This window comes from Crocuta crocuta, unplaced genomic scaffold, assembly GCF_008692635.1.
Source record: "Crocuta crocuta isolate KB4526 unplaced genomic scaffold, BGI_CrCroc_1.0 scaffold108, whole genome shotgun sequence".
Taxonomy (NCBI): domain Eukaryota; kingdom Metazoa; phylum Chordata; class Mammalia; order Carnivora; family Hyaenidae; genus Crocuta; species Crocuta crocuta.
Genome location: NW_027532825.1, coordinates 5,184,009 through 5,208,747, shown reverse-complemented (window position 1 = coordinate 5,208,747; position 24,739 = coordinate 5,184,009). Strand labels below are relative to the sequence as shown.

Sequence of the window (24,739 nt, the reverse complement as noted above, 5' to 3'; positions counted from 1 at the left end):
GTAGACTAAATGGGTGAAAGGTAGTCACGCTGGTCTTCTGGTGGATGTGCTTGGAGGGTGCAGGTGGTTAGGACTTGGTGTAAGGGCTCCAATTCTCTGCTTGGTGGTCAATCGGTGGGTGTGCTAGAGGTGAAAATGCTTCACCCCAGTCCCTAGTCTCTGGCACAGGAACTTCAGGCCCCTCACACATGAGAAATCAATCACTCTTTCTTTGTCTCAGGCTTCAGTCTGCTCCCCACATTTACGCCATCTGTGTCCAAGCTGTCGGCCTGTCAGGCAGCACCTCCCTCCAGAGTTTTATCTCGCATGGGACTGTGTTTCACAACCCCAGACTTCAGGGACCCCTGCGGCTTAGAACTGCACTGATCCTCTGGGGAGGGTCTCGCCATGCTGTGGCCAGGTACTGACTTGTCTCAGAAAATGTTCACGTGATTGTGCAGCAGCAGAGGCTCAGAGTTTCTGGTAAATCCCAACACACAGCCTGCATCAGGTTTCACTGCACTCTGTCATCTTTGTTCCAATATCAGTAAACGTGGTAGCTTCTGGGGTCTGTTGGGACTTTTGACCTCAAAGAGGCCATATTGCCTCTACCAAATTCACTCCAAGCAGAAGACTCCCTTCTCCCTGTGGGGCACATGGGCTCCTCAGACTACACTGCCTGCTCCCAAAGATTCATATTGTTTCCTTGCCAGAGCACCACCAGGCACTGAGTTCTGAAACTTCAGACTCTGCATCCCGCTGTTTATAGAAAACTGGCAGTATTGATACCCTCTCCTTTTTCCCCGTCAATGGTTTTGGGGAACATATTTCTTGTCTAGTCTCCTGTGTTTTCACACTTTCTCTGCAGCTACGTTCAGGGGGAGTGCTTTTCTTGTGTGATCTCCATGCATGGCACTCCCTCCCCTTTCTCTTCCTTTTTCTGTCCTCTCTCTGTGAAAACAGCTCCCTATCCTCCATGGCAGGGCTGCTTTTCTCTCCCCCAATTCGCCTCTCTACACTGCACACCTGCCTAGATCTCTCACAGGAATTATACATATTGTCGCATTAATCCTCAGAGGAATTTCCTCGGTGTTCAAAACGGTTTGATGCCGATCTAGCTGTGTTTCAGGGACAAGACAAGCTCAGGATTCCCTTACTACCCCGTCATCTTAACTCCCTCCCTGCCCCATGTAATTTTACATACCAAATAAACAAGCCTAATTAGTCAAGAAGACTTCATTTACAATTCAAAAATTGTAATTCTTTGTTAAAACCTTCAGAAAGTTTTTTGGGGGGAAGGGGGGTGAGAAAATGAGTAGTGGAGGGGCAGAGAGAGAGAGACAGAGAGAGACAGAGAGAATCCCACACTCAGCATGCAGCCAGACACAAAACTCAACATCATGACCCTGAGATCCTGACCTGAACCAAAACCAAGAGTGTGTCGCTTAAATGACTTCATCACCCAGGTGCCCTCTAACTCTCAGAAAGTTCTAAACCACATGCCTAAATAGCATTACACATCATTCTAAAATTTAAAACTTAATTATTTATCAAACCAGGGTGACAACAAGCCATTCCAAAGGCAAATATTTAGGGTTATAGAGCTGTTATCAAAACTTAGCCTTTAATATTGAGAAATGTTAACTCTCTTAAGTAACCAGAGATCTGAAAAAGACAAAACATAGAAACTTTGGTTTTCTGGGCAATGAAACAAACACACAAAAAAACTTAGTTTACAATTTCTTACCAAGTACAAACCAAAAATCCAAGAGAACTTTGTCTTTTTAACAGAGAGTAAAGCAGAACTTTAATCTTGTACCAGTGTACTTTTATTTTTTTTTTAATGTTTTTTATTTATTTTTGAGAGTCAGAGAGAGACAGCGTGAGCAGCTGAGGGGCAGAAAGAGAGAGGTACAGAATCCAAAGACAGACTCCAGGTTCTGAGCTAGCTGTCAGCACAGAGTCTGACACGGGACTCAAACCCACAAACTGTGAGATCATGACCTGAGCCGAAGTCGAACGCTTAACCGACTGAGCCACCCAGGCGCCCCGTCCAGTGTACTTTTAAAATCTATTTATTTCAAACTTAGTCCGGATCACACATGAAACTCTTTTCCAAAGATTTTCCTTCATAAACTTTCTACAACTTTCTTTTTTGGTCCATTCAGGTTTTGTCTTAAGTCTTTTCTCTCTAAACAACCAGTCTTATTTTAGGACAAAATTACTGTTTCCCCTTCAACAAGATGTATTCCCATTCCTTACATCTTTCTTTTCAAAAACACATTTCTTTTTCTTGCTTACACGGTTGCTTTCCTTATCTCCATCAATTTTAATTACATTTATCAGAAATTTAATCGTTTAAAATACCTTGGTCCCCAGTGAAAACTAAGTACCAACTGATTGTGAACTGTCACACCAGAATTCTTTAGATTTGAAATTTATGAATACATTTTATAATTTATAAAAACTTATGTTTTTCTGTATTACAATCTTTTGATAAAGCATAAAGTATGTTTACTAATAGATCCAAATATCCTCAGCTTCTCTGCAATAGGAAGCCAAAAAAAAAACACCTTATATTTAATGATGTTTCAGTATTTTATCTTATTTAAAGGACTTAGATATCCAATGAATTCAATCCAACTTAACATCCAAGTAAAACTAAAGTTTCATGTTACCAAAGATTTTGAAAGCTATTTTAACAATTCCCCATGAAAACTTTGAGACAGACAAAATCAACCATCATTTAAAGTCATCTCCTGTTGACAGACTGTTAAGAGATAACATGAGCTTATTTGACCTTCAGCACGCCTTGGCAGAATAAAAGTTTTATATTTAATGGTGACAACTCCAAAGGCGTGTCTATCTTCATTAAACCAACAAACTCAAATTGGCTTTAATCAGAATATATTGCGCCTATGTCCACGTACAAGTCAATCTGTTCCTCGGTGTCATTTTCTTTTTTAACCTGGAGTGACCAGTAGGAAGATCTGAACTGGTTTGCTAGATCCCAGGGGATACTCTTTGCCCCTTAATAGTGAGGGTGGGAGGAGCAGGAGCCAATAGTTCTGGAAGCACCAAGGATGGTATGGGAGCTGGTGGTGCAGGCCACACCCGTGGTGGTGCAGAAACGAGAGGAGGGGCAGGGAGAGGCAGAAGAGGTGGAATTAGATAAAAAGACCAGACAGAAGATGCCTCCCTTTCTGCCTCCATTGTTGCCATGATACTTATGAAAAAGCTTCTGGTGAAAGGCGGAGGGGCAAAAAAAAAAGAAAGAAAGAAAGAAAAGAAAAGAAAAAGCAAGTTAAGCAAATCACCCTTGACTTCACCTACCCTGTAGAAGATGGAATCATGGCTGACGAGGGGAAAAAAGGCAGGAGAAATGTAGCCTAAAATAAATCTCCTTACAGCTTGCAGCCCCACTAACAGACACCTGAAACATGTAGAGTGTGACCTTCCTCAAGGAACTCACGGAGGCCTCAGTACCTTAATGTTTGTGTTTTATTAAAGACTAAAAGTCGCCTTCTCTTAACAGCAGCTAGCCCCGCAAGTTCCCGAAAGCCTTCCAAAATTCCTTAGAAACTTACTTTATCTCTATCTTCCTCCCTCCACAAACTTAAAACTATATAACCAGTCACTCCTCACAATCCCAGTGCTCGTTCTGTCCACAGGCCCTGTCCCCATGCTATAATAAAGTCACCTTTTTGCACCAAAAACGTCTCAAAGAATTCTTTCTTAGCTGTTTGCTCATGAACCCCAAACTTCCAAACTTCATCAATGGATACTGCCAATTATTTTTTTTTTTTTTTTGGATACTGCCAATTTTGACCAATTTCTTCAAAACAAAATCAAAGTGAATGGAAAAGCTGGGAATCTTGGTGAAGGGGTGGTAACCACTGAGCGGAGCAAGCGCGAGATTACTATGTCTGAGGCGCCCTTTTCCAAAACGATGTTTAAAATATTTCACCAAAAAGTACTTAAAGAAGAATCATCTATGTGACTGGTTGCGCATAATTGCTAAAAGCAAAGAGAGTTGCTAATTACATTACTTCCAGATTAACCACGATGAGGAAGATGAGGAAGAGGATTAAAATTCATTTACCTGGATTATTTTGTATGAGATTGTGAATAGAACTTGGGAACCAAAATGTTTTTCCTCGTATCTCTGCATATGGATTGAACAGAAAATTGGAAATTATAGCAAAAGGGCTTCACCTGCAAGCTGCCACTCACTTATTTGTAATCAGACTTTTTTTCCTGCCTGAAAATTTTAGTTACTGTGGTAATAATACCAAAGTAGAAGTTGGCTCCTTTAAGGGAACTAACTGCTGGCGATTTGGCCTTGAGCAGGTGGATAAAATGTGGAGATAAGTGCACTTCAGTTAGTAACTTTTACTTTAAGGAGTGTGAGAGTTTGGCCGAAGACTCATTTAAGCATTAGACTCTTAGTTTCTGTTCAGGTCCTGATCTCCTCATTGGTGACTTTGAGCCCCACATCAAGCTCTGTGCTATTAGCATGTAACTAACTGAAAGCAAAATCAGTGACTTCCCGGAGGTTCTCTTCTTACAGGAAAATGGAAATGTCCATAAAAATGCACGGTTCTGGGGCATTTACTTCAATTTTTGATTACACAGTATTCAGTGCACACAATTATTATATATGTTAATCCTTTCTCTTCTTGTGGAAATAAAATGTCCTTTTGCGCTGGTGCATATTCTATTACCCTCCAGAAAAGTCTGGAGAGCAGTTGCAAAAGTCCCAAGGGTGAGACCACCTGATGGGTTGGGGGTTGGGAGCGTAGGTGATGAAAGATTTCACCCAAGGCAAACAAAAGAGATGGAAGTTTACTGAATACATTGCAAGGGAGCAGCGGGTAAGACAGCAAAGGAGAAACTGTTTGCCAGGAGGCGGTGGTGGGAAGCTATAGTTAAGTGGGAGAGTGAGGAGGCAGGGGGACGTATGGAATTTTCCTTTTTTTTTTTTTTTTGAACTGTGCCCAGTTATAAGTAACCCACTGGTCACCTAAGACTTACGGATATTTTGAAGTCGGTTGCCTAATGGGTCTTTTTGCACTCAGCCTGGTGGTCACTGTGGGCCCTTCTACCTTACTCAGGTTTCCATTTCTCAAGCCTGTTGCCTAAAACCTACCTCTACATCCAGTTTTAAGTAAAAGTGCACAAGAAATGAATTTGTAAATAACCATGGTTTCTTTCAACTCCTCACAACAAACAGTTGCTTTGGCCCCCAGCAGGGGGAGCTGGAGACAAGCAGTAGTAGAACTTGCAGAGGTGGACATCTGGGCATCTCTCTGGTGACTGGAGCATTTCATGGGGGTGGAGCATGAAGGAGGAGCAAACAAGAGACAGTCTGTGGTGAGGAGATGAGAAAATCATGTTGACAGGCTCAGGGAATAGTAACTTCTGTACCATTTACACTATAGCTGGATCTAATGTCAAGTCGTTCTACAAACTGATATTAAACTTGACCAGACTGAAAGTGGGTTTTGTTGCCCTGGGTGCAGAGGGTAGAGATCTGTGAAAAGTTATTAAGTTTTAAAAATGTCATTGTTGCCAACCAAAACTCAACAGTACTTGAGGGTGACTTTGAAAAGAGATCCTGGGGGCGCCTGGGTGGCTCAGTCAGTTGAGTGTCCTACTTCAGCTCAGATCATGATCTCACATTTGTGGGTTCAAGCCCAGCATCAGACTCTGCTGACAGCTCAGAGCCTAGAGCCTGCTTCAGATTCTGTGTCTCCTTCTGTCTCTGCCCCTCATCTGCTTGCATTCTCTCTCTGTCTCTCAAAAATGAAAAAACAAAAAATTTTAAGAAACAATTAAAAAAAATAAAAAGAAAGAAGACCCAGATGGCTTCTGGTGCCTTGAAAAAGTCCAATGGAATACTACTTGGCTATGAGAAAGAATGAAATCCTGCCATTTGCAGCAACGTGGATGCAACTGGAGGGTATTGTGTTGAGTAAAATAAGTCAGTCAGAGAGGGACAGATATCACATGTTTTCACTCATATGTGGACCTTGAGAAACTTAATAGAAGGCCATGGGGGAAAGGAAGGGGGGTAATAGTTACAAACAGAGAGGGATGGAGGCAAACCATAAGAGACTTAAATACAGAGAACAAATTGTGGGTGGGATGGGGGATGGGGGAGAGGGGAAACTGGGTGACGGGCATTGAGTAAGGCACTCGTTGGGATGAACAGTGGGTGTAAGCCCATTTGACAATAAATGTAAGCTATCTGACAATAAATTATATTCATAATGGAAAAAATAAAATCCAAAATATTCTGCATAAATGTCTGCATTGTATTAAAATTGCAGTGTATAAGCTTGTGTTTTTAAAGAATTTTCCTACAGCCAGTTTCCAAGCCTGAAATTATTGGCCTCTGTGAGTTGCATAGCTGGAAGTTAAATGTTTGCTCCAATTTAGCATTAGGTGCTCCTTGGATTGAATTCAACATATTGAATCTTTGCAAATTTCGTTTGTGGCTTTAGCATTTTCTATTTCTATGCAAATTTCTTGAAGCTGAATTGTTTGCAGGTTTTTTTGCCTTCGCAAAAGGTGAAGTTTATTTTGAATTTAACGGAGACATCAGCTGGTCTTTGGGACTGTCCCTTACCATGACTATTAAGTTTATTAGTAAGTTTATCACCCAGGTTAGCAAATTGTACTTGTTTGTTGCACTGATGTTCGCCTATAGTGATTCTTAGTTTGGCTGTAAAAAATTAACCCTTAGCAGATAGGCTTTTTCCCCCCAAACTACTCCCATATTTTAAAACTTGTAAGAAAATTGAAACTCACTGGTTTCTCTATGTCTTTTTGAAGTCTTTTTTAAAAAAAGTTTATTTATTTATTTTGAGGGATAGAGCAGAGGAGAGGCAATGAGGGAGAGAAAGAATCCCAAGCAGACTCTGCACTGTTAGCACAGCCAGACATTGGGTCGAGCTCAAAAATCATAAAATCATGACCTGAGCTGAAATCAGGAGTCAGATGCTTAGCTAACTGAGCCACCCAGGTGCCCCAGCACATCTTTTTGAATTCTTCTAATTGAGTTTTGATCACATTTAATATTAAAGCAGCTAACACATGGTTACTAAAAAAGAAAAAGAAAGAAAATATAAAGTTCAGACGGAGGAAGGAGGAGTCACTATCTGAAAGCTTGTCAGCTCAGACATGCTTTTTGTTTTTGTTTTTGTTTTTTTGCACCAACAAAAAGTGAAAATAGGCAGTCCATGTTGAGCTGGAGAAGACCAGAAACTCAGCTGAAAAAAAAAGGAGTTTTGGCAGGTGCATGGGAAAATTCCTTTATGTCCCCATCCGGAAGTAGACTACCCTGACAACTGGCTCCAATTATCATAGCCATTAACCCAGGAATGAATGAGGGAGAAACCCCCACAAGCAGCAAGAATAACCTGGGTGGATTAAGAGGAACAATGAGAGAGTCAGTGTCCCCTTTGTTCGGGATGACCTGTGATTTCTCTGGCCATCTGGGTTTATCAGAGGAAGAGGACTATTTAGATAATCAGCATCCACTATGTTGGGAGGGGTTGATTTGCCTACCTAGCGGCCAAACACATTCTGCAAGAGGACTTTAGGTCAGGATCCTGATTTAGGGCCATGAAGTCCTGGGCATAGGTTACCTCAGTCCATTTGCTCTGTTTCCTGCAGAAGAGATCTAAATGAGAAGTCATATTGAAGCTTAGTATCCCATTAATGAGTAATTTTTCCTCATCTCCTAAGAAGTCCATGCAGCATTACAGAAGATCAGTCTTGTCTTTCTTTCTTTCTTTTTTTTTATATTCTATTTATTTCTAAGACAGAGAGAGACAGTGTGAGCAGAGGAGGGTCAGAGAGAGAGGGAGACAGAATTGGAAACAGGCTCCAGGCTCTGAGCTGGCTGTCAGCACAGAGCCTGACGCGGGGCTCGAACCCACGAACCGCGAGATCATGACCTAAGCGAAAGTCAGACGCTTAACCGACTAAGCCACCCAGGCGCCCCAGTCTTGTCTTTCTTAAATCTTACAGTCTGAATGGATTCCAGTGGGTTAGAAGGCATCCCAAGGGGACTGAAGACCTCATGTTCCTAGAAAAGCAGAGAAAGTCCATAACCCAGAAACCCCCCCCGGACTCCCGCATGGCATTCCACACGGGGTATGTCAGAGGCTCTCAGTATTAGAGTGATCGGAGGTGTCCCTCAAAAAAAAATTGTTATGAACAACGACTTGCCCTGTAGGAAGGATGCTGGCATCTTTCCACATCAGCATTGCATTCGACACTACAAATGGGTTACAGCAAATGGACTGCAATACCATGCTGTGCTGTGAAGAATCTACCATATTTAATCCATGGAAAACACTAGAAAAGTTTTACAAGTGGAAATCACCCAATGTTGTGACTCATTAGGGGACACTGATCAAAAATAGTAAAGACAGAAATCCATCATGGTCTAAAAGACACTCAACGCATGCAGTCCTTACAGCTGACTTCCCTAGGAAATGGTCCTTTGTGGCATTTTAATTCCATCGGCCAGCTCTAAGCAGAAGTCTTGCAGCCAGAAATAATTAGACCCCAAGATGTGGGGGGGGGTCATATTAGACCAGTAAGGAGGAAACCTTACACGGGAATCTTAAGGTTGGCAGCCATCCTAGTGACGTCAGCGGCTGTCGAATACCCAACAAAGACAGCTTTGTATAAGAATAGGAGTGAAAAAAGGCTCGTTCACGTTTCTGGGTCTAATTACCAACTGCGCCTCAGGTCATGATCCCTCCGGTGCTGAGCCTGAGGCTGGAGCCTGCTCTGGCTTCTGTGTCTCTGTCTCTGCATTCCCTCCTTTAGGCGCGCACTCTCTCTCTCTCTCTCCTCTCTCTCTCTCTCAAAACTAAATAAAACAACAGGAAAAAATAAAAGGACAATGGAGGTTTAGGAGAACAAACGGGAGATAAGAAAGCTGCTTTATTTTTCATCCTGATAAGCGGTATCTGTAATCTCCATCACCTGTTTCATCCGTTCCCTCCCCGCCTTCCCCCACACACTTCCCCTCTGCTAACCCTCAGTTCCTTGTCTACCCTGAAGAGTCTGTTCTTGCTTTGTTTCTTTCTCTTGTTTTCCTTTGCTTCTTTGTTTTTTCCTGAAGTTCCACAGGAGTGAGATCATAGGGTATTTGTCTTTTTCTGCCTGACTTCTTTTGCTCCGCATTACACCTCTGTCTTTATCCATATTGTTGCAGATGGCAGCGTTCTATTCCTTTGATGGCTAAATCATATTCCGTGTTCTATCTACCACGTCTTCTGTATCCATTCCTCTCTCTGTGGACCCTTGGGCTGCTTCCATAGCTTAGCTCTTCTAAATAATACTGCAATCCACATAGGGGCACATGCATCCTGTTGAGCTTTGCCCTCAGCTTGCGTTTTCTCCCTCCACAAGGGCAGCGCAGTGCCGCGCAGGATGGGTGGGGATCCCCTTCCGCAAGAGACCCCCAAGAGCCTTGCTTTCTGGGAAGTCCAGGACCCCATCAGGGATCATTCCAGGTGGGGAGGGACGGCACTCGATTAGCATTGCCACCTCACAGAGATGCTTGCGGAGCGACCGCTGTCACCCTCGGCGCTCTGCAGGTTGGGGACTGGCCTGAGCCGACAGGCGTGGGGGGCCTGACAGCCACAAACTGCCGGCTGACACAGTGCAGACCCGCTCAGAACACACTTCTGTGCCGGTTCTGCACCTGAAAGGGCTGATCGAACTCCCCGCGCCTCGCAGATCTTCCCAGCCTGACCTAACCGGCCAGCACCTGCTGTCTCCACGCTTACTGCCTGCGTCCTTGTATGCGCACGGCTTGGACATTAGGGCCCCTGGGGTCTTCCTTTCCACCTCCTCTTCTTTTCCTTCGCCCTGGCCTTCTGCCCTGTCCCCTTCTGTCAGCCCGCCCGCATACTCCGTGCCTGCCGTGCCGGTCAGCAGGACTGCCCGAGCTCGGGACTGAGGTCCTTAGGAGGAATGCTTGATCACCATGTGTCAGGCAGCCCCATGGGTTATCTAGGCTTTCTTTTTTTTTATTTAAAAAAAAATTTTTTTTTAATTTATTATTTCTAGGAGAGAGAGAGAGAGAGAGAGACAGCGTGAGCAGGGGAGGGCCAGAGAGACAGGGAGTCACAGACTGAAACAGGCTCCAGGCTCTGAGCTGGCAGTCAGCACAGAGCCCGACACGGGGCTCGAACCCACGAACCACGAGATCATGACCTAAGCGAAAGTCGGACGCTTAACCGACTAAGCCACCCAGGCGCCCCTCCTTTTTGTCTTTAATCACTGCTAACCGCTGGTCCCTAGGGCACCACAATCTGGGTTTCTACCTCTATCTGTGCCCCCAAAGGCAATGCTAACACCCCAAATAAATGCCTTTGTTTTAGTTCAAGTCTGCCTCTTTTCTCGGGTGACAAAATGGTAGTTAGTAAAGCAAGGTTTTATTGCATCCCAGTTATGAGATCAAACAGTGACAGTTACTGGATGCTGGGAGAGGACACTGACCGTGGTGGGGAATCGTTATCCTTGACAGCTGCTCCACTGCGGAGGAGACAGAAGAAAAATGTACTTGGAGGTGGTGACTGGGCAGGAAATGGCTGCCACTCTTCTGGGATCCATCAGTGTCCACATACGCTGGGCCTACTGGAAGCTTTATTATCTGGTCTGCCAGAGCTGTGACAGGCTGACAAGAATCACTGTATTTTCAGGGGGATGGAAAACCCACTTGCTTGAGAAAATGAGGCCCCGATGGTGTTTATAAATTATGCTTAAAAAGGCTTAAACATGGCTTGGGTGGGTGTCCTTTTATACTTCAAGCAGAAGGGTCCTTTGTTGTGCCTGCAGTGAGATAGGGGGCGTGGATGGAGAAGACCAGTGAGGCTTTACCCAGCATTCCTTACGAATATGCATTCTTTCCATTAGTTGAAATTATTCAATAAATGGAATACATTAGGTACAAGCAAGTGGCTCAGTCGGTATAGTACGTGACTCTTGATCTTGGGACCCTGAGTGCCAACCCCACCTTGGGTCAGAGTTTCCTCACAGGTACTAGTACTATTAATTCTCTTATTTGCATATGCATTATTGCTTGCGCTGGTTTTTATTGTATTTCAATTTTACGTAATATTCTATATGCCTACTGACAGAATTTTTATGAGTCTATGGTATTTCATGTAGATGTTTCAAATGGTGGTAAACAGTCCTTAGGGAGTAGAAGGCTAAAAGATTTGGAGTAATCCTGGTTTTACTTTTTTTACATTTTACTGGAAAATGGAAACACTGATTTTAAAATATGTCAGAGTTTCTATAATTCCTGTTGCTCCACTGGAAATTCACTTTTCCAGGTACTGAATAGAATGTGCTTGATAAAATAAAGTGTGCGCTGCTACGTTTCGTGCAGCATTATTGACAATGGGCAGGATGGGAAGCACGCCAAGTGTCCATTGATAGATGAATAGATAGAGAAGATGTGGTATATGTACAGATTTATCTACACGATGGATTATTACTCAGCCAGCAAAAGGGATGAGATCTTGCCATTTCTGAGAACATGGGTAGACCTAGAGAGTATTATGCAAAGTGAAGTAAGTCAGACTGAGAAAAAACAAATACCAAGTGATTTCATTTGCATGTGGAATCTACAAAGAAAAACAGATGTACGCAAAGAAAAAGCAGAATGGGACTTCTAAATACAGAGAAGGAACAGATGGTTGCCAGAGGGCAGGCATGGGGGGATGGGTGAAATGGATGCTGAGTGGGGGGTAGGAAATACAGGCTTCCAAAAATGCAATGAATAAATCGTAGGGATGAAAGGTCCAGCATTGAGAATAGAGGCCATGGAACTGTGATTTCTTTGTATGGTGACACATGGTAGCTACGCCTGCAGTGATCCTAACATAATGTATATGCCTGAATTCAGGCAATGTTATATGCCTTAAATTAGATTAACACTGTGCGTAAAGTCTACTCAAAGTTTTAAAATATTGAGCAGATTTTGGGAAAAGATCTACAAAGTTTTCTGGGTGAATATCAAGTCCTTAGCTCCCGACTGCTCTTTTTTTTTTTTTTTAATTTTTTTTTTTTAATGTTTTTATTTATTTCTAGGAGACAGAGAGAGACAGCGTGAGCAGGGGAGGGTCAGAGAGAGAGGGAGTCACAGACTGAAACAGGCTCCAGGCTCCGAGCTGGCAGTCAGCACAGAGCCCGACGCGGGGCTCGAACCCACGAACCGCGAGATCATGACCTAAGCGAAAGTCAGACGCTTAACCGACTAAGCCACCCAGGCGCCCCAGCTCCTGACTGCTCTTGAATATTCCAAAGGGTGAGTTCTGTAGTTTTGTGGTAGGGTCCCCTCCCTAAGGAAAGAAAAAAAAAAAAAGGAACATCTCAAGACAACGTTGCTATGGGCGTAGGTGACGACATCCCTCATGACCTTGTAACATGAAACCACGTTAATCAGACCACATGTTTGTGTGTTACCTTATATGGGAGGAAAGAAGTAAATAATATATAAATATCCAAGCCACATGGTGTTTGGGGCTCAGTTCTTTGGGTACAAACCCAGTTGAGTGATGTCGGCTGGAATGAAGTTGCTTCCTGGAAAGCAAAGCCTTGGGGTCCGGACTGTCTGTGAGAGAATCCTGCTGCAGCTCGTACACCGCAGCAGCCCACTCGTCTTCTACCGGGTGTGACTTGCATCCCCCAGAGTTGCGCAGGGTGATCTCTGTGGACATTCCTCACGTTCTATTTGAGACCCAGGTGGACCTGGGCTCTCGGGGGTCATGGGGCCACGTCCTCTTCTCCTTTGCCTCTCTTCTCTTCTCTCAGGAAATCATAAAAACCATAGTTTCCTCCTACCCTAGTGTTGTGGTGCAGAGGCGCACGTGGGAAAATGGCGACTTTCTCCCTCTCGCATGGTCGTCTCCAGGCTGACTCATTTGCCGGCCAACACTCTTGTCTTCCCAAGGGTCGGGGCCTTTGCCTGCCTCCCTGTCTCTCCTTCCCTGCCCTCCTCAGCACAGTGGCAGAGCCTGGGAATGCCAGCCACTGGCATTTCTTTGCCAGAATGCCAGTTGCTAGCTGTTCCTCAGAGGGCCGTCAGCAGGAGAATCCAGGAGAGGAAGGAGGTGCCCAACGAAATCCAAAAGGCTGGGTGCTCCGTCAGATGCAAGATGGAGAGCCCATGACCTGGCCCATCGTCTGTGCGGGAAGGACGCATCTGGGGGGGTGGGAGGGCACCCCAAAGCTGCCCTTTCCCACAGGGCACCCTGGGCCTCGGGCTGCAGAGGTTCCCTGTGTGGGAGAGGCTGCTCTGTGCGCGCATCAGTAGCCTGGGCAGAGGTGAGGCCCGCTGGCTGTGCTCACCAGACCTCACTCTGGGAGAGTTCGGAGCCAGGTCACCTGACAGCGCCCCCTCCTGGTGACTGTGTTCACGTGCAGAGTGACCTCTGCTGGGGACGCTGTGCAGCCAACAGGAGACTGGGTCCCAGGGGAAGCAGAGGAGAAGCGTTGGGCTTCTACTATCCTGACTGAGTCCCACCCGTGCTGCTCAGGCTTTTGCCCGCCCAGAAAGGCAGCATCTTGTAAGCTGTCAGCCTACGGTCTCTCCTCCGGGGAAGGCCTTGCTACTTTCTGATCTGGCTGTTTTAAATCTGTCTTTAGATCAGCCTCTAAGACGAGCTCCTATCAACACAGAACAACAGTCCATCAGTAATTTCACGTATAGAAAAACTTTTTCCCTGAGAAGAGAGTAACTCCCTGGGACAAACCGATGTTGCACATCAAGATGACAATGCGCCACAGAACAAGGAGAAAAAGCCACCCTGGCGTGATGGACATTTGTACGTTACGTTATCGTGATTGTTGTAGGGATACGTGCCTGTCAAGAGTCATGAAATCATCCACTAGGTCTAAGGAGATTTTTGTTACATAATGATACTTCAAAAAAATCTAAACTTTAAGGACTAACACACGGAGGAAGCTGAGCACTCTGTCCTTATTAACAGGAAATACTAAATCAACAGCTCACCCCAGGAACCCTGCCAAATCCTAATAATGAATCCTCGTAGGTCTGCTGAGTGGAATGGAATGAATTAACTAAGATCCTTGCAGTATAGGCTGTGTAGCCAGCCCGCACACAGCACTGCGCATGCAGGTGCGGCAGGTGCTTCTCTCAGGGGCCCCTGGGGGAGCCTCCTTCACGGGGGACGACGCCCAGATGCCAGAGGTCATATCACCACCCAACGGCCCCCCAGCCCGCAGTTAAAACCCAATCTCACGCAGCAGGTGCGTGACTGCCCTTACGTCCTGTGCGTTCAGGCCGAGCGGATATTTCCTTAAACTCTTCATCACGTGTTTTCTTCCCAAGGGTTCAAGTTTCGTGTGTTCGGATATCTGGGAACATGAGTCAGGAGAGTGGCGTTTGCAGAACCCAAAGTTAGGGGAAGACGTGGAAAGAAGTCCATGCTTTTCGTGGCTCCCTGTGTCGTCACCAACCCCTGTATGATCACGGCGCACACACAGACTTCTCTGAAAGCAGAGGCCGTGGGCGACGGGGCCCCAGCCCCTCCGCACACCCACACCCACGGTCACCAGAACCCAGACGTGGAAAGTGGGCTCAGACTTTCCACAGCTTCCAACTGCCCAACTCCCCTCCTGGCAGGTGGGTGCCAATGGATTACACTTCTTCTTTTTTTTTTTTTTTAAAGGACCAAAATCGCCCAGTCAGACTATAACCTGTGGTCAGGATGCTCCTGACCTTCCAGATGCTCCTGCCTTGCTCAGCCACATTCATAAGAGCGAATCAAGGGGAAACTATGCAGGAAAAACCCTTCGGGCATCTCTAAACTGTATCGAAATCTTGGTGACCCGGCCGCCCCTGCAAAGTGTGTCCCGGGGGTGGTGACGAGTCCTGGGCATCAGGAAGGATTTGGGGCAGAGTTGTCCTGCCCCCTAAGAAGCACTGACTGGTGTGCAGCTGTCCCCTGGTGCAATGGACACGGCTGGTGAGAGGGAGCGCCTCGGCGCTGTACGGTTGCCCGGCGGGTGAGGAGGAGGGTGGCAGGGGCGGGCGGCCACATGGCATCTCACGGCACTCAGTGACTCCGAGAAGACAAAGCACTGCGTGACTTGCAGGTGGTTTTGGGAGCTCCAGGCACCCAGTCCCTCCAGTCTATAAAGACACGCATCTTCATTATCAGCGGCTGAGACGAAAACCATCTGGCCCGATGTTAGGAAATTCAAGCGGGTTGTTTCCTCAGATCACGTCAGACGAGAAAGCCTGTCCCATGCGGTCTTTCCTTCTGGGCCGGTTCCAGCGCTGAGCACATTCCGGTTCTGTCCCGCTCCGGGCCAGCTGGTCACAGTGCAGAAACGGGAGACCCATGGGCTCCCTCCGCCTCCGTCGGCAACGGAGTGTGATTGTTCTTGGACGTCAGGCCATCGGTGTGAGTGACCATGGGCCATCCCTCACGGGCCATGCCCATATGAGGACCCACGACAGGCTGTGCCATGTGCACAGAAGACTAGCGACCCAGCTGTAAGTGGGGCTGTGAGCCATTAAATATATACACGAGGTAAGCGCCTCCAGACCAGGAGGAGCTAAGTCCCTTAAAAGTGATCCTGTGAGTCTTGGGAACTGACAGCCTCCCCTTGTCTTTGACTCAACATACAGTCTTACTTCTTTAATTGTATCAATTAGGAGTGTGTTTTAAAAATTAGGAATGGGGGTGTCTGGATGGTTCAGTCAGTTAGCGTCCAACTCTGGGTTTCAGCTCAGGTCATGATCTCATGGTGCGTGAGGTCGAGCCCCATGTTGGGCTCTGCTCTGACAGCATGGAGCCTGCTTGGGATTCTCTCTTCCCTCTCTCTGCCCTTCCCTGCCTGCATTTCTGCTCTCTCTCACTCAAAAATAAAAACTTAAAAAACAAAAATTTAGGAATGGGTGTTGAATTTCATTCAGTGCAGTGTTGGAGAAAATCAAATTGTGGTTTCTGCCATTTCCTGGTGAAGGTCACTAATCTGTTTTCTAATATCAAGCCGTTTCTTTTGGTGTAAAACCCCTGTATGATCACGGCATATTCTTCTTTTCATCTGATGGTGGATTCTATTCCAGTGCTTTCTGTTTGGGTTGGTGTTTATGTTGCGTTCTTTGTAAACCTCTTTTATGTCACACTAACTGGCACATGGCATTGTGTAGTTTCAGGGGAGTGGCACAGTGATCCGAGATATGCATGTATCGCAAGGTGGTCACCACAAAGTCTAGTTAATGTCCATCACCACACATTATTTATTGCAAACTATCTTCCTTGCACAGAGAAGGCTTAAGGTTTACTCTCGTAGCAACTTTCTGATATAAACACAGTGTTGTTATAACCAGAGTCGCCACCCTGCACTTGCCATCCTCAGGACTTTTTCTCTAAAATGGAAGCTCGTACTTTTGACCCCTGCACCCGTTTTTCTCCCTCCCCCCACACCCCTGCCTCTGACAACTACCAATGTGTTCTCTGTGCCCATGGGGTTGGGTTTTTCCTCGTGTTTTGTTTTGTTTTCAGATTCCACATGCAAGATCATACAGTATTTGTTTTTCTCCGTCTGACTTGGTTCACTCAGCGTCTTGCCTCACGGTAGATCCATGTTGTGGCAAAGGGCAAGACCACAATCCAGTTTTAAGTAATCTCTATGTCCACCAGAGGACACGAACTCACACCCCAAGATCAAGAGTCACGTGCTCGACCGACTGAGCCAGCCCTGTCCTGACAAGATTGCATTCTTAACGAAGATCATGACCTCCAATCTCAACGATCTTCTGCCGAGAGAATGCGACTTCCTAGAGCCCTGTTCTATGATTTCAGGATACCTGCTGCTAGGGAATCAGGATCAGCATGCACTGGGCAGCATGTGGAACACAGCCTCACTGCCCTGTTCACTGGGACACCAGCAGCTCAGGAGGGAGGGGCAGGGACGTGCTCTCTCCGCCCTTTTCATGCTGCACAGGATATTCAGCCCACAGAGTACAGAGGTTAGTTGAACACTTACTTATTCATCTTACGAAACTGATCTCGAGTCAAACTCGAATGGGCTTCACGTATTTCGGAACTAAACTTGATTTATCTGCTTTTTGATGTCCTCAGTGATAAAGAAGTTAGATGTGACTCAAAGGAACTTTAGAATTGTTCTATCCAATCCCTGGCAATGTGGGACGTGACGTGCAAAGGGCTGTCCCGGTTGGACCCAGCAGTGGTTGCACACCGCACCTCCATCTCGTGGCCCCTTTCTCCCCCGTGACAAACTGAGCCCTGGGGGGCTCAGGGGACTCGACTTCGTCCCACCTACTCAGACAGCCACATGTCCTCAAGGGAGTCAATGGAGAGGCCCCTCCCCTGGAGGCCCCCCCCAGAGCGACCACTGCTGCAAACTTCCCGTCCCCCTTCCGTAGGTGACATTTGCTCCGCATTTGGGGCAATAAACATATGGCCCCCAGGAAGGCTCGGTTCCATCAGTAGGGTTCAGTGCTACGGGGTTTTATTGATTTAGACTTTTGGGAAACAAAACCAGTAAGACTGGCATGTGCTTGTTTTGTCTTTTTAAATTAGAGATACTTGTGCCTAGTTTTTATATCAATACGTAAGTATTCTCTGTCTCTGTGTCTGGGACAGTTCAAGGAACATCTTGACCTCAAGTGTTTGTCAACTGTTTGGTGAGACTTGTACCGTCTGAGCCAAGGTGCCTTTGGAAGAACAGTTCCCCTCGCTGCTTAAGGTCTGACTCGAGTTAGTTTGGTGCAGAAAGAGTATCGAGGGCCATTCTCGGGCTCCGGATGGTTCGTAACTCATTTAATTCCCGTAAAGTAATTTTCACTTTTTATTTTGTACACTTATTGCACTTTCTTCCCCCATATTTAGCTGTATGTTGGCTAAGAAGTAACTACTTAATTGGTGTTAAAAGATTCATCTTGCGTTACTTTTTGCTGCTGATTGAATTAAATTGCCTTTTTTAAATTTTTTAAATGTTTTTTATTTGAGAGAGAGAGAGAGAGACAGTGTGAGCAGGGGAGGGTCAGAGAGAGGGAGACACAGAATCCGAAGACAGGCTCCAGGCTCTGAGCTAGCTGTCAGCACAGAGCCCAACACGGGGCTCGAACCCACAAACCGTGGGATCATGCCCGGAGCTGAAGTTGGACGCGAGCGACTGGGCCACCCAGGCGCCCCAAATTGCATTTTCATATTTACAAATTCCTTCCTCCTGCTTGGTTTGGTTTGTGCAGGCATGTGCGTGTGTGTGCATGTACGTGTGCATGTGAGTGCATGTGAGTGTGTGCCTGTGTGCAGGCACATTTTCCTGACGATTTCATGGGAAGACATACTTGCATTTGCTGCCGCTCCAATGGCATCGACCCTATTTACCTGCAAGCACTGATTCAGCAGTATAAGGTATGCTTTGTTTTTGCCCTAAAATCTAGAAATAATAGTGACCTTATGGTATGAACGAGCAGAAAGGCAGGAAGCCGTCTTTCTTCTGAAACTTTTTATTGAACTTTCCANGGTCCTCCGTTAAGTTCCTCCTAATCCTCCTATACGTGCAAACATGGTATTTGTCCTCTGCATCTGTCCTTTTATTAAAATAGTTTTTCTCCTAAGTTCCCCATAGAACTTATTTCCTGTTCTATAAAAAATAATGTTTTTCCTACCATTTGCCTAATTTTCTACTGACATGCACATCTAAATAGGTTTGTTTTTTTTTAGGGGTACCTGGTTGGCTCAGTTGGTTAAGCCTCTGACTTCCGCTCAGTTCATGATCTCCACGTTCATGAGTTCAAGCCTTGTGTCAGGCTGTGTGCTGACAGCCCAGAGCCTGGAGCCTGTTTCAGGTTCTGTGTCTCCCTCTCTGCCCCTCCCCCACTCACACTCTGTCTCTCTCCCACTTTTATGTGCACTCTCTCTCTCTCTCTCTCAAAAATAAATAATACAATATTAAAAAAATAAAAAATGAAAATATCTCATTTTGCTGAACGTCCTCAGACTTGCCATCTGTATCCTTCCCTCTTTTCTGTGAATTCATTGCTTTTTTCTTTTGTATCTGCTCCTTTTCCTTCCTCAACTCTGTCAATTTCTCCTTTGTGTTTGTTTCTTTAAATGCAGAAATTCACTTTTCTAGTTTGTCTTTAATGTCTATTTAGTTTTGAGAGAGAGAGAAAGAGGACACGAGCTTCCATTGTGGCTTGGACCTCTTATTTCAGAGAGGTAGCTTTTCTGTGTATTCGGGCCTGTGTGGGGGTACAACCTGCCTACGACCTGCTGGGCCCGTGACAACCTCTTCCGGCCTGGTGTTCATCTCCTTCCTTTCCTGTCGCCTTTAAGGGCTGCTCCAGCAGCATGCCACACTGTCTGTCCCATGGTTGATTTGTGTTTATAGGAGCACCCCCTTCTGCATGAGGGGGTCCACCTCGCTGTGGCTGGGGGGCACGCTCTCACCACTGGGCTGTGGGACCGTGACGTGTCTAGGCTGCACGGCCTCTCTCTGCACCGCAAGGTGCCCCCAAGACACTCCTTATACCTGAGCGGCCCTGTACCTACCCCCGTGTGTGAACCCGGGCGGCTCTGGGCCCATGGGCCACCAACAGCCCCTCCGCTGGCTGCCATGCCAGCAGACGGCTTCTGAAACAGGGGGCTCTCCTTCAGCCCATGAGGGTCGGGGTCCCGGGGGATCCCTTTAGCTCTTTTGTGTGTGTTATCTTTTCTTGTAGACCAGGGGCCTTTGGGTGACCCCCACGTGTCCTGCTGAGGTGGGAGAACCCTGTGTGCCCTTGGGAGTGGCCAGGTCCTCTCCCCCTTTGGTCTCATTGTCGCTGGGTTGGCCGCCACTCTGGGGGATTGCCGGTCACGCGCTGCATCGCAGATACGTCCCGGTGTCTGGGAGGAAGAGCTCCCGTTCCTGTTTCGATCTCTGTTGATTCCGGCCGTAATTGGAGGTCAGGGAGTGCTGAGATATTTCTGCCCCCACGAAGCTGGAAGTCACACGCTACACTTTTCATTATTAAGTGGTTCTTCAGTTGTGGCCAGAGCACACCTCCTGCCAGCTCACCCACCCTTAGGGACTATTTACGCAAATGGAACTCGTGACTCGGTTCATAGCTCTCTCAGAACTGACAAGAACATTTTCCTACAAAGAAGAGCCATAACCGTAATTCCTCATTTGCTCACCCCACTGACTTGTCAGGCAGAAACAGCCAGCAAGGATCCACCTTCTGCCCTGGCCTCTGCCGTGTTACTGGCATGCTGCTCTGGGAGGGGATGTCGAAAGGTGTCAGACAAGCTGTTAATCTTCAACAGCAGTTCATCCAGCGCTTCTGCAACGTCATCCAGGTAGTGATGCTGAAGCAAAGGAACCACACTAGTGAATGCCTTTGAAACTGGATGTTTTCCTTTTTCCCTCATTTTCTGGAGCATTTGATGGCACTGACTTCAGACAGCGCTGTGCTCTGTTAGAAAGCTCACTGGTGGAGCGCCCGGGTGGCCCAGTCGGTTAAGCATCTGACCCTTGATTTGGGCTCAGGTCATGATCTCACAGCTTATGAGTTTAAGCCTTGTGTTGGCCTCTGTGCTCACAGCATGGGGCCCTCTCGGGGTTCTCTGTCTCCCCCTTTCTCTCTCCAAATAAAAGAAATAAAACTTTTAAATAAAAAACAAAGAAAGCTCACTGGATCCTGGAGTCAGAGACCTGGGTCCTGGGCCTGAACTCTCACATCTCAGTTCCCTGATTCACCAGGTGACGGACAGGCAAGTGTCAGGGTCAGAATGTCTATGTGAGGACCTGACATGGATTTAAAGGCAATAAGGTAAAACACACCATCACTATCGTAGGTGACTGGATTCGGAGCCACACTGAGTGACGGTTATGAGTCATGAAAGGAGCTGGGCGTTGCCTGTGCAAGCACAGGCTTTGGCTTGCTTGCCTCCGTGTCGGGGAGCTAGGCTCAGACGCTGTGCCTAAGTCCCCACGTTGTGCTAGAAGTTTGGGTCTGGTGGCAGAAACCAGAACCAGATGACGGCTCTGTGGGGACCGGGTGGCGTGTGTGTGTTGGTGGAGGCGGGAATCATAAAGTCAATCTTTCTACCCCGACAGGGTCCCCCAGGGACGTAAGGAGTTCGTGGAAGAGAATGTGCTTGGTCACCCCCTCAGGGCCTTTGGATCTCAACCGAAAATCTCCCATCTTTGCGAAGAGGGGTGGCTCCGAATCACCATCATGTGTTAATGACCGCAAGCTAGGGTCTGGAGGAAAGCGTCCTCTGAATGGTGTGGTGCTCCCTGACCCCAGCCCCCCAGCTTACCTGTGCCTCGGCTGGCTCAGCCTCTTCCCGCTGTGGCTGCTCCAGTCCCAGCCAGGCCAGGCACCGTCCCCGCACGCAAGTGGCCACGTCTCCTAGTCTCAGCCAGGATTTGCGTGGGAAAGATTTTCTTTTTCGAGCAAGAGTCATGAGGGAACCTCCCAGCTGCCGAGGAGGACAAAACAGAAAGACACATTCCAGGTCATCAAACCCAGCGTGGCCTTGTCAACCCGATGGATGGTGCTGTCGGAGGAGCTGTGAGGGAGACAGTAACTGCTCAGGACAACACGGAAACCCCTCTCGTGCCGTAAGCCAACTCGCAGCACGATGGGTCCAGCCAGGAGAACGAACCTTCTTGTGAAGGATGCTCTCCATATGTAACGGCCGAGGACAGATGCAGTTACCGTGACGTGTGTTTCCACACATGACACCGGTTTGGGGCCTCGCCGTGAGTCGCGCCTACACCGGGGGACACAAGAGGCGCCCTCATGGTCTCCTCACTTCGGCCACGGCTTGGTTCTTTCTTTACTGCAGCCCGAGACTTCTTAGCTCAAAACGCCTGTTGGCACCGAACTCGAAGTTTTGCACATTCGACTGTTTTAGAAACAGTCCAAACAAGCAGACGTTTGTGGCACGACTTTGCATGCTACGCTGAGTCAGGCACCGGACCCCACGACACTCTGCCGCAGACCTCCCCTGCACAGCTGCTCACNCCCCCCCCAGCCTTGCCTCTCCACATCCACTGCCCTTCCCCCTTCCTCGAGGCAGCCCCGACACACAGCCTCTGGACAGTCTTGTGCCGAGCGACCTGCCCAGACCTGGCCACGTACAGCTTGTGCGTGCTGTTTCTCGTGGTCATCTGTCTTTCCTGGCTCGGTCCTAACTCCCTCGGACCCCTGGCAACGTGTCAGAAGCCCGCAGGGAGGCCCAGTGCCTGGGGACAGGACACTGTCCCTTCAGACGGCAGGTGTGGGTCTGAGGCTTCCCAGATCTGCCGGCCACATGAGCCTGTGGTGACCAGTCTCTGCAGAGACCCCCCAGCCAGCACTGCCTTCCTGTTCCTCATGATAGAGTCCAAGTGCCTCATCATCTCAGCATGACATTCAGGGCCCTCCTGGCTCCAAGCACCGTTCCTCAAATCACGGCTGCTGGACTCTGAACTCCAGCCTACAGACTCTGCTCCCAGGCGTCTCCGTGAGCTGGTCTCTCTCATTGGCGGAAGCCCGCCTCCACTATCCCTTCTGCTGCGTGAGGACTTCCTGGTCTCCTTGGGAAAACAAACCAGTCTCTATTTCCCTTGTTCTTTGAGGAAGCTTCTAGTTCGGCTTCAGAACTGCATATAGTCGTGCGAGATCCACATGCTGAAAACTACAGAACACTGAAGAAAGACATCCAAGAAGATCTAAATAAACGGAGAAACGTACAGGATTCTTGGCTTCCAAAACCTCCTACCCTGAAGATGTCCGTCCTCTCCAGCTCTGATTTATACACCCGCAGCAACCTCAGTCACAACCCCAGCGTGCCATTTCGTAGGCACCGACGAGCGGGTTCTACAATGTATGTGGAAAGGCAGAAGAGCCAGAGCGCGCTGAACTGAGCAAGGACTGGCCTGGAGGAGGGGTCTGTGCTGTTCTCAGACACAGAATCGTGTCCAGTAATCATGACAGTGTGGTGTTGGCGAAAGAAGGGGTCAGCGGAACAGGACAGACGAACCAGAAACAGGATCACGGACACAGTGACGTGACTGGCGGCAAAGACACTGGCAGTTCAACATGCTTTTTAAGGGTGGAGCCGGGGCAGCTGATGTCCCGAACATGAATGAACGGGACCTCTGACCCGTACCTCGAAACTTATACTAACATTAACTCAAAATGGACCTAAATCTAAAACATACCAACTGTGAATCTTCTAGAAGAAACATGGGAGAGACTATGTGTGCCAATGGGGTTGCCATTTGGTTTTAGATAGGACACTAGTAGAACCTATCAAAGAAGAAACTGATCGTCATTTATAAATATTAACTACTTTCTGTAAAAAAAATACTGTTAAAAGAATTAAAAGAAGCCAGAGAATGGGAAAAATAGTTACAAATCACATATCCAATAAAGGAAATGTACCAAAGGATAAAATTGCTGCAATTCCTTCTTCATACGCTTGTGATCCTCTATGGACTGTGGACGACGTCCACTTCACTGTTGCCTAAATAGAATGGGAATTCTTTAAGTAATTGTGGAATGAGTGCATGAATGAACAAGTGGGTGGGTGGCTGGGCACATGGATATGTGGATGGATAGATGGATGAGGGACGGGTGGGTGGATGGGTGGATAGGTGGAGGGAGGGACGTGGGGAGGAAGGGAGAGAGGGCGGGATAAGTGGATGAGTGGGTGGGTTGATGGATGGGGGGGTGGGGGTGGGGTGGGTGAATGGCGGATGGGCAGAGGGAAGACCGGATGGATGAGCAGGGAGCTGGGAGCTGGGAACATTGAGAGAACATGTCTGAGAATCGTCAAGGTGGGGGTATAGGTCGGTGTGTGTGTGTGTGTGTGTGTGTGTGTGTGTGTGTGTGTGTGTGTCACATGAGTAGATCTGCAAGTGGCAGATCAGTAGGAAGATGGGAAACACGGATCCCCATTCCGAACTCACCCCGAGGCTAGAGAACCTGTCGAGCGAAGGCTGGCTAGCGGAGTGAAACCTTCGTGAGACAGGAAGTTTGGAATAACAAGGAGAGAGTCAGCGGCAACCATGAGAGGAGGAAAGAGACGGGGTGCGGCTCAGCACCTGGAGGGCTGGGGACTCCCTGGAGGAGGTGGCACCCCGGAACGCTTGGTCTTGCTGGACCTGTTCGGCTGCAGGAGCGTCAGGCCCCTCCCCCGTGCAGGGCAGATGGGCCCAGGGAGTCGGGGCCACGCGGAAACACGCACACAGACAAGGAGAGCTTGGCGCCCACAGCAGCCCCCGACTGCAAGGCCCGGGCCGCGCGCACGTACCGTTGCCAGCCACACGCTGCTCAGGACCACGAGCACAGCCGCGCAGCACCACGCCGGCGCCCGCAGGCCACCCTCGGGAAGACCGGCGAACGGGTCTCTTGGGCGTCCTCCCGGAAGACGGAACAGCAGGCCTCGGGAGACGGCCGTGAAGGCGCCAGGCGGTGCGGCGCGCAGGAGGGACCCGGCTGCCATCGCCAGGGCGAGGACGCCTGCCAGCTGCGGGGACGAGACCCGCCCCGCTGAGCCGCCCGGCCTGTTCCTGGGGCCCGAGACCCATCGGGGGCTTTGGAGCGCCTCCAGGTAGCAGACGCCTGCAGACCCAGCTTTGGGGTGCCCGTCCCATCTACCCAGGGGCCTGGGGCTGCCTGCTGCACCTTCTCCGGGGCCCTGCCCCTTCTTCACCCTTCCCCTCCCCTCCCCTC

At 48.0% G+C, this 24,739-nt stretch overlaps 1 protein-coding gene, 1 long non-coding RNA gene and 1 pseudogene across 2 annotated transcripts in view; 2 read left to right on the top strand and 1 right to left on the bottom strand.

The window, feature by feature from the left end:
- The first annotated feature begins 3,199 nt into the window (after positions 1-3,199).
- Positions 3,200-4,070, top strand: LOC144245795 (large ribosomal subunit protein eL22-like; annotated as a pseudogene).
- An 11,149-nt stretch (positions 4,071-15,219) lies between these two features.
- Positions 15,220-18,538, top strand: LOC144245831 (uncharacterized). Its single transcript, XR_013339434.1, has 3 exons — positions 15,220-15,578; positions 16,557-17,023; positions 17,661-18,538. It is a non-coding gene; the product is annotated as an uncharacterized LOC144245831 (long non-coding RNA).
- Positions 18,539-18,549: 11 nt separating this feature from the next.
- Positions 18,550-24,739, bottom strand: part of PKD1L1 (polycystin 1 like 1, transient receptor potential channel interacting) — a 113,198-nt gene continuing 107,008 nt past the window's right edge. The window contains 3 exon segments of the mRNA XM_077781152.1: positions 18,550-20,375; positions 21,333-21,494; positions 24,318-24,533. Coding sequence (XP_077637278.1) covers positions 20,217-20,375; positions 21,333-21,494; positions 24,318-24,533 — 537 coding nt within the window. The 3' untranslated portion in view covers positions 18,550-20,216.